The following is a 9,853-nucleotide window of genomic DNA, read 5'->3' on the forward strand; positions in this document are numbered from 1 at the left end:
AGCTTCCCTGTAGAAGGACTTTGTAAATCCAATCACTGCTACTTCAGTACTACTGTTGGTCCAGACTTGTGCTATGAATTTGCATTTTCTCACTTAATTCTTTTTTAAAAAGTAATTTTATTTATCTTTTGGCCACGCTGGGTCTTCATTGCTGTGTGTGAGCTTTTCTCTAGTTGCAGTGAGCAAGGGCTACACTTGGTTGTGGTACACGGGGCTTCCCATTGCCTTAGTTTCTCCTATGGAGCACAGGCTCTAGGCAGACAGGCTTCAGTAGTTGTGACTTACAGGCTCTAGAGCACTGGCTCAGTAGTTGTGGAGCACAGACTTGGTTGCTCCCTGCCATGTGGGTTCTTCCCAGACCAAGATAGAATCTGTGTTCCCTGCACTGATAAGCAGATTCTTCATTACTGGACCATCAAGGAAGCCCTCTCATTTATTTCTCTCAGCAGCTCCATGAGACAGATAACTGAGTATTCCCCTTTTGCAAATGAGGACACTGAGGCACACGGCATTTAAAGGAGTTTTTCAAAGACACAGAAGTAGTGGTTGGGAGGGTGTAGATTTAAACCCAAATTGCCTGCCTTCTTGCCTAAGGCAAGAAGATTGTACTAAGGCCCTGAGGCCACTGAGATGAGATAGGGGAGGAAGTAGGTGGGGCTGGAAAAGAGGGCTCCAGTAGATTGAAGTTTGCTTGTCATCCGAGAGAAATGGGAAGCTACCAGCAGATTCTGACAGAGGACTGATATCAATTATTTTTGGAAGACCCTTCTGGCTGCTGGATGGAGAGGGGGATCAGAAGTAGGAGTCTAAGATCAGGGAGGTTGTGGCAGGGGTCCAAGCCAGGAATGTTGGGAAACTCTGGGCTGACAGCCATAGGAGTGGAGGCAAGTGGTCCTATTTAGGATACAATTAGGGAAAGAAGTAGGATTAATGATAGTTCAGATGAGAGAGGGTTGAGAGTAAGGGAAGGTTTCTGGAAGGATGGAGAGGGATACCCTTGAGACAGGATCATTATCCTACACCGCGGAGGGAAAGAGGTCAAGCATTAGACATGGAAGCCAAGAGATTGGCACTGGACGCCGGAACGACAGGGAGCCAGGACCGAGTCAGTCCTGAGTCCGCGCGCTCACAGCCGGCCCATCCCCCAGCACATTGGCACCCTCGGCGCTAGGACCTCGCGACCGCCTAGAGGAAGCCAGCTGCCGTCCGCGGCACGCTTGCGCGGTGCTCAGGCAGGGGATGTCGTGGCGCAGGGGGCGGGACCGGATTTGGTCGCCTGCCTCCCAGGCTGCGATGGTCACGTGTCTGAGGCGCGAGTCAGCTGATGCGGGAGGGTTTGAAGCTGCACCGCCAGGGAGCGAGGCCGCAGTGACAGCGCGGGGCCTTCGGACCCCGGCTGCCCCGCAGCGCCCGGCGGCGTCCGGCGCTCCGGGCCCCGACATGGCAGTCCCCGTAGGCCCGCGCGGCTCAGGTGAGGGCGCAGACAGCCCGGCGAGCTCCGGAACGCGGGCTGCGAACCTGCGGACGGCTTCTCCTACCTGGGACTGTGGAGCTCCGGGTTTCCCTTTCCTCAGCTCCCATGCCCACCTCTCAGCTTCCCGGTGGCGTCGGTATGGACTGACGGCTCCTAGAGCCTAGGAGAAAAGGCAGAAAGGGCAGGCTGCCCACATGTGGCGGGTGGGCACCAGCTTCTCCCCTCTAAGTGGCGGGACTCCGGGCTGTGCTTTGAGTACCTTCAACTCAGGCAGCTGGCGAGCCGCCAGCTTCTCCGACTCGCGGCGGCGAGGGTCCCAGGATTTGCATCCCGAGCCTAGATTATGATTGCTCAGTTCTGCTGAAACTCCGACCGCGGCCCCAGCTTCTCCAGCCCCCACCCCCACCCTCCCGTTCCAACGTCAGACTCCCAGACTCTGCTTCCCCAGGCCAGGAGGCAAATGCTTCTAAACCCAGGCAGGACTGCTGGGGCGGGGTTGCCACTTTAAACCCAGGCGCCTAACTCAATTTCAGATCTCCAGACCCATGGAAGCTCAGTTGCCTCTCGTAGGGGAGCCTGAGGAATGCCCGTGTGTTGATCATCTCCTCTTAAACCAGCTGCAGACACCTCAGAGATGTCCTAGTCATTGGAGCCTGGGGTGGATTAGCTGTGATCCCAGCCAGGGAGGTGACCCGCCCTCCGGCTTCCCATCCAGCTGTCTTGTAAACAACCACAACAGCATCTGAGTGCCAAAGGGATCTGAAAGTGGCCCTCCCTGTGGGACAGGTTCTGAGAGTGTCCACATTTCATCTTGGTGGCTGGGCTAGGCAGAGAGCCAACCAGGCTTTGGAATGAAACAGGGTTCTTCCAGTGGGGATCATGGGGGTATGTCAGGGACTATTCTTGGCTGCTGTGATCAACTATGACCCTGACAGTTTCTGAAAACTTGGACTTCCTCTTGGGCTGGTCAGGACTGAAAGGAATCAGTGGTGCTTAGAATAGCCTCTATTTAGGAGTTCCCTGGGCTTCCCCGGTGGCTCAGAGGATAAAGCATCTGCCTGCAATGCGAGAGACCCGGGTTTGATCCCTGGGTTGGGGAGATCCCCTGGAGAAGGAAATGGCAACCCACTCCCATACTCTTGCCTGGAAAACCCTGTGGATGGAGAAGCCTGTAGGCTACAGTCTATAGTAGGCTACAGTCTATGGGGTCACAAAGAGTCAGACTCGACTTCACTTTCACTTTCAGGAGTTCCCTGGTGGTCTAGTGGTTAGAACTTGGTGCTTTCATTGCTGTGGCCTGGGTTCAGTCCCTGGTCTGGGAACTAAGATCCTGCAAGCCCTTAGGCATGGCCAAAAAGATGGGGGAAAAAAACAAACAAAAAAATAGAATAGCCTCTACTTGTTGAGGAACCACTGAAGCTTAGGAATGGAATGCTATGTAAGTATCAAATCCTTAGCTTCCTAGTGAGAGAATTTATTGCCCCATTTCGCAGTCGAGGAAGCTGAGACTCTGGAAAGCTAAGTGCCCCGAGGCAGGACCAGGAATCAGTTCAGGCTCTTTCAAGTGATTTATAGTCTTTGACCAGCACTGTTGCAAATATCTGTAAAATGTTACAAACTTTCTGGTTTTCCTTAGATCTTCCAGAGTTCTTTCTTAGCTGGAGCTTGGGACCTGCCTCCCCTATCGGCAGGTAAACTTGTCTCGGCCTGGTCCCCACTTCCCCCTCCCTCCCATCTCACAGAGACTGAGCGGCTTCTGACACCCAGCCCTGGATATGGGACTCAGACAGGGGCTTCCCCAGCCCCTTCAACCCCTCCAGAAGAGGAAGATCTCCGTCGCCGTCTCAAGTACTTCTTCATGAGCCCCTGTGATAAATTCCGGGCCAAGGGTCGCAAGCCTTTCAAGCTTATGCTGCAAGTGGTGAAGATCTTGGTGGTCACTGTGCAGGTGAGACCTGTACCACTCACCCCTGCCCCCAGAATTCCACCGGTGGGCCCTGTTTTCCTTGAAGGGGAAAAGCCTAGAGTCAGAGCCTAGTCCTGCCCCTGCAGCAGCATCATGATAGTGACAGTGGCACTCATCAGTCGGAAGCCCTCTGGGGCCTGCACGGGAGCAGCTCCGTTAAGCTTCACAAATGCCCTCTAAGGTCTGGTCAGTGTTGTCGCCCTTTTTTTATAGATGAGACAAATGAGGCTCAGAGAGGTTAAGGGACTTGTCCAAAGTCACACAGCAACTAAGCCTTGGGAGCTGGCGTGTGGGCCCTGGCAGGCTGATGCTGTGCCGACCCTCAAAGAAAACTGATCTGGTGGCTGCAGAGATCACTGCCCTCACTCCCTCCCTCTCCCAGGACCTGTGCTGGGCTCCCAGGACTCCATGATGAGTCAGACTCACCATGAGAGCTTCTGGTCTGGTGACTTTGGGTATGTCACCATGCTTCTAATCTCCCGTCAGTAAAGGAGCCCAGTGAGGGGCTTCCCAGGTGACTCAGTGGTAAAGAACCCACCTGCTAATGCAGGAGATGCAGGTTTAATCCCTGGGTCGGGAAGATGCTCTAGAGGAGGAAATGGCAACCCACTGCAGCATTCTTGCCAGTGAAATCCCATGGACAGAGGAGCCTGGCGTTCTGCAGTCCATGGGATCGAAAAGAGTCGGAAACGACTGAGCGACTGTACAACAGCAAAAGGAACCCAGCAGTGGTACTTACCCTGTGCAGTTCAGTCCATTCGCTCAGGAGGGCCTGTACGTATGGAGGGCCTGCCCTCATGGGGAGGGCCCTCTCTCTTCTCTCCCTCCACTCATGCACTGTGGGAGATTCCCATCATCCTTGTCCCTCCTGCCAGCTCATCCTGTTTGGGCTCAGCAACCAGCTGGCAGTGACGTTCCGGGAGGAGAACACCATCGCTTTCCGGCACCTCTTCCTGCTGGGCTACACGGATGGGGCGGATGACACGTTTGCAGCCTACACACGGCAGCAGCTATACCAGGCCATCTTCTATGCCGTGGACCAGGTACGGGTGGCCAGGAGCCAGTGGGCAGCTGGTCCCTCAGGGGAGAGCAAGCGGGGCTGACAGACCCTCCCCTCCTTTGCCCGCAGTACCTGACGCTCCCAAACGTGTCCCTGGGCCGGTATGCCTATGTGCGGGGCGGGGGCGGCCCCTGGGCCAACGGCTCAGCCTTGGCCCTCTGCCAGTGCTACTACCACCGGGGCCACGTGGACCCAGCCAACGACACATTTGACATTGATCCGATGGTCGTCACGGGTGAGTGGGCCGGGCAGGGCTCAGTGGTCAGGAGCCCGGGCTGCTAGGATTAAAATCCCACTTGAAAATCCCTCCTGCTCGTCTGGAAGACAGGGTGGTGAGGATGACGTGATGATTCGTAGGCTGCTTGTGTGCAGACAGAGCTGCATGCTATGTTTCACTGTCATTCATTCCCTAAACACCTGGGCCCACGGAGCGCCAGGCACTGGGGCCTGTGTACGGGGTTAGATAGGCTGGGCCTGACCCTTGTGGGGTAGACAGCGGAAACAGACAAATGTGGAAATACGAAGGGAGAGGAAAAGCAGGGAAGGGGGCTGTCGGGGACTCTGGGGAGACCTGCCTGTGCCTCCCCTGCCAGCAGTGTCCCCTCCCTGACTCCCTGTCCTCAGACTGTATCCGGGTGGACCCCCCTGAGAGACCCCCCGTTCCCCCCAGTGATGATCTCTCCCTCTCGGATGGCAGCGCCAGTTACAGGAACCTCACGCTCAAATTCCACAAGTACTGTCTGACCGATCGAGGGGGCTGGGGGTGCGGGGAGGCAGGACTCCAGGCATCTTCAGTGTTGGGGGAGGGGGCAACCACTTCCCCACAAGCCGGGGCTGGGCAGGCCAAGCTAATGCTGCCACGTGAGCACTTCCTGTGCCAGCTGCAGAGTCAGCATGGGGCAGAGCACTGGCACTCAGGCAGAGCCCACCCACCCCCTCACCCAAGCCTCCCCCCCAGGCTGATCAACGTCACCATCCACTTCCAGCTGAAGACCATTAACCTCCAGAGCCTGATCAACAATGAAATCCCAGACTGCTACACCTTCAGTATCCTGGTGAGCCCACGGTCCCTGGGGTGTGGGTGAGGAACCAGCCCATGATGGGGTAGGGTGGGGGGCGGGGCACAGGACTCCTGAACTCTCGAGCTGGGGGACCCTGGGCCAGGGGCAGTGTGGGGCCGATGGGGGAGGCTGGGGCTGGAGAGATCATCCCTCCTGCAGGTCTGAGAGCCTTGGGTCTGCCGAGGTTTACCCTGTCCCATCTCATCTCGCTATACCCCTGCAGATCACATTTGACAATAAGGCACACAGTGGGCGTGTCCCCATCAGCCTAGAGACCCAGGCCCACATCCAGGAGTGTAAGCACCCCAGCGTCTTTGGCCATGGTGAGCCCCCAAGCCCCGAACCAGTGCTGCCCAGGGTCTCTGAATTTCCCTGGGAGCCCCGAGCCCCAGACCAGCATGGACCAAGCTCCCGACTCACCCAGAGAAACCTATGAACCCACTGACCAGCCCTGAAGCCCCGCCCCGGGCCTGGGGCCTGGCCCAGTTGCCTCATCCCCAGCCCTGCCTTTGGCCCCCTCCCCACAGGAGACAACAGCTTCCGGCTCCTGTTTGACGTGGTTGTTATCCTCACCTGCGCCTTCTCCTTCCTGCTGTGCGCCCGCTCACTGCTCCGAGGCTTCCTCCTGCAGAATGTGAGAGCCACCCCCAGCCTCACCCAGCTCTGGGACCCTTGGGGCCGCCAGGGTGGTGAGCTTCCCCTGCCCAGACCGGCCCTCACCCCACCCGCCTACCCCTGCAGGAATTTGTCAGGTTCATGTGGCGACGGAGGGGACGGGTCATTAGCCTGTGGGAGCGGTTGGAATTTGTCAATGGCTGGTACATCCTTCTGGTCACCAGCGACATGCTCACCATCTCGGGTACCATCATGAAGATTGGCATCGAAGCCAAGGTGGGTCCTGCCCGCGCCCTGCCTCCCCACCCCATCTCCTTCCAGACCCTGGCCCCCTCTCCCACTCCCTGCCGATGCCATCCCCAGGGAAGGGCCGGATGGAGTTGACGCTACTCCCGCCCCTAGAACCTGGCAAGCTACGACGTCTGCAGCATCCTCCTGGGCACCTCAACACTGCTAGTCTGGGTCGGAGTCATCCGCTATTTGACCTTCTTCCATAAGTACAATGTAAGCTTCAGACATGCAGCCAAGGGCCTCTTGGTGGCAGCCACGTGTCCCTTAATTCTCACCCCCCCCACCCCCAGATAAATCATAACCATATTGCCATCAACAGCCCCTGCAGATGACCCACCAGGAGCCTCTTCCCCATACCTGCCCCCCCACCCCCACCAGACATACCCGTCACTCTACATGGGCAGGGGCCTATGTGAGCCACTTTCATCCCCAACCCCTTGCCAGCTGAATCCAGCCAAGGGGGTGTGCCCTCAGCACCCTGCGGCCCCTTCCGAGGCTCCCTCCAGCTTCACTAGTCACCCCGGCTGGCCTGTGTTATAGGTATGCCCACACTGTTCCCCCCGACCCCTCCCTCCACAGATCCTCATCGCCACGCTGCGGGTGGCCCTGCCCAGCGTTATGCGCTTCTGCTGCTGTGTGGCCGTCATCTATCTGGGCTATTGCTTCTGTGGCTGGATCGTGTTGGGGCCCTACCACGTGAAGGTAGGGGCTGGCAGGGACCTGTGGGTGGCGCTCATGACCCACCGTCCAGGGGTCCCTGGCTCCCCTTCTTACTTCCTGAGTCCTCTGACACCAGCAGCTCCATCTGCTGTTGATCTGGTGACACAGAACGACCCACCTTGATCCCTGGTCTCCAGCAATTCTATCCACTGTCCTCTCTGAACCCCCCCCCCCCCCAGTAACCCTGGCCTTGACCCTTATTCAGTGACCCATCCCCCCTAGTTGGCCTTACCGTGACTACTAGTGCTCTGCCTGCTGTCCTGACTCCCCAGTGCCAGCCCCCGCCACGCCCCCCGCTTGCTCTGACCCCCCTACTGTGCTGCCCACCTGCAGTTCCGCTCACTGTCCATGGTGTCCGAGTGCCTGTTCTCTCTTATCAACGGGGACGACATGTTCGTGACCTTCGCGGCCATGCAGGCGCAGCAGAGCCGCAGCAGCCTGGTCTGGCTCTTCTCTCAGCTCTACCTATACTCCTTCATCAGCCTGTTCATCTACATGGTGCTCAGCCTCTTCATCGCGCTCATCACAGGCGCCTACGACACCATCAAGGTCAGCCACCTCCCTGTGGGCCACCCCCCACGCATTAGCACACAGCCCCAAACTCAGGCTGTAAGTCCCTCGAGGTTGGCCACAACGGGGTGAGGCGAGAAGGACCCTGGGGAAGAATATGGGAGATTCCACGAGGCCAAAGGAGAGGTTAGCTCAGAATTGGGGGCCCAAGAGGGGCTGATACCATCCTTGTCACAGCTGCTGCATTTTCAGTTTTATCAAGGTGTGGGGCCAGGTAGGATTCCTGCATCTTTTACCAACAGGGAACCCAAGCCTTTGGAGTAGGAAACGGCAGCCCACTCCAACATTCTTGGCTGGAAGATCCCTTGAATAGAGAAGCCTGGTGGGCTATAGTCCCTGGGATTGCAAAGAGTCAGACACAACTGAGTGACTGAACACACACAAACCAAGCCATAGAGTTTCAGTGACTTCGCCCAAGGTTGGCTACTAGGCAGCTGGTGAACCCGGCTCATCCCGAAACTGTGATTCCAGAAGTGCTGCTCCCAGCCCCTCTGTCTGTGGGTCTGAGGAATGATGGTGGTCCTGCAGGCTGCAGGGCCCAGAGCAGAACGTGGGCGTAATAGATGGACAGATGTCACACAGCTGTCAGCAGACGCATCTTTCAGCAGATGTGTTTGGGGGCCTGTTGTGCGCCAAGCCTAGTGCCAGGTGTCTGTCCAGCACTGGTGGGCAGGATGGATAATGGACAAACCAGAGTATGGCAACCTACCGATGGGAAGTGGTATAAAAAGAAGTACTGAAGGTTACAGAGGCCCCCTGCTTTAGACTGGTGTTGGGCTGAGTCCAGGCAAATTTCTAAAATGTGCTGTCTGGTCTCTGGCCACACATGTGACTAGTTATACTTTGACTTTCATGAAAATGAAACAATTCTAAATTCACTTCCTCACTCACAACGGGGCACAGAGCAAGCACCCAAATGCCAGTGCCGTTAGTAGCTACCAGATTTAGACAGCATAGATATCAAACCTTTCCATCATCTCAGAACATTCTGGATTGATGAGACAAGAGCCCAGGAGAAAGCACACCAGGGAGAAGGAACTGCCAGAAAGGATTTGGAGAAGAGAGTGGTCCCATGAGGTTGGGAAGGGTGAAAAAGAGGCTGAAAGCCAGAACATCTCTGCAACTGGAAATGCAGAAGACTGCACCGGCCTGTGCCTGGACATACAGCCAGGCAACAGACATACTTCTGTCACTCAGACCCAAGGACCCCTCATAGGTCTTCCTCTAGCACTTAAAGATCACACATGTGTATCAGCCTTGGGGGTACAAACCCAGACTTTGCTTCCGCTGTGTGCACCCAAGTCAGTAGGTGGTTGCCAAGCACCCAGATTGGGTCCAGCATAGCTCTAGGTGGTGGACCCACAGGCGGAGAGGGCACATTCAGTGGTCAGGGAATGTCTGCAGGTGAACCAGCAGGTGGAGGGCACAGCATGTACAAAGCCCCAGAGGAGAGAGCCTGGTTGGTCCACCAGAATCAGGGAGGAGATTCAGATGGTTGGAGAGGAGGGGGAGGGCAGGGGTGTCTTTCATGCGGGTCCCGGGTCTCTCTCCCCAGCACCCAGGCGGATCTGGCGCAGAAGTGAGCGAGCTCCAGGCCTACATCGCGCAGTGCCAGGACAGCCCCACCTCCGGCAAATTCCGCCGCGGGAGCGGCTCCGCCTGCAGCCTCCTTTGCTGCTGTGGCAGGTTCGAGGCTGGTTTGGCTCGGGTTTGGGATTGGCTGGTGGAAGGGAAGCGAACGGAGGGAAGCGATGCTTTCCACCTCCGCTAACACTTCCCCTCCTTTAGGGACGCTTCGGAGGAGGATTCGCTGCTGGTGAATTGACTCGGACCCGGACTGCTACTGGACATTAGCCCCCTCACCACCACCACCCCCGGAGTGCGGAGACCCAAGCTTATTTATTTTACCCTTTGCTTTTAAGGCCGGCTGCCAGTCGCGCCCCGTGAGGGCCTGGGCCAGTCGGGTCGGACGTTGGACAAGGATAGGGTGGGTGTTAAATAAACGGGAAAATAAACTGGTTCTCATTTGTGGTGGGAGGGGCATCCCCTGCGCCAACTGGTCGTGGGCCCCTTTAAAGCGTCGCCATACTCCGCGC

The 9,853-nt window shown here is 57.1% G+C and overlaps 1 protein-coding gene across 1 annotated transcript; it reads left to right on the forward strand.

The window, feature by feature from the left end:
* MCOLN1 (mucolipin 1) lies at positions 1,304-9,777 on the forward strand. The gene is made up of 14 exons (XM_018051159.1): positions 1,304-1,471; positions 3,217-3,422; positions 4,316-4,483; positions 4,570-4,735; positions 5,125-5,233; positions 5,459-5,555; positions 5,785-5,884; positions 6,089-6,195; positions 6,303-6,452; positions 6,579-6,680; positions 7,047-7,169; positions 7,521-7,736; positions 9,313-9,443; positions 9,546-9,777. The coding sequence occupies exons 1-14, from the start codon at positions 1,441-1,443 to the stop codon at positions 9,580-9,582; spliced, it is 1,743 nt and encodes a 580-aa protein (XP_017906648.1). The 5' UTR covers positions 1,304-1,440; the 3' UTR covers positions 9,583-9,777.

This window comes from Capra hircus, chromosome 7 (assembly GCF_001704415.2).
Source record: "Capra hircus breed San Clemente chromosome 7, ASM170441v1, whole genome shotgun sequence".
Classification (NCBI taxonomy): domain Eukaryota; kingdom Metazoa; phylum Chordata; class Mammalia; order Artiodactyla; family Bovidae; genus Capra; species Capra hircus.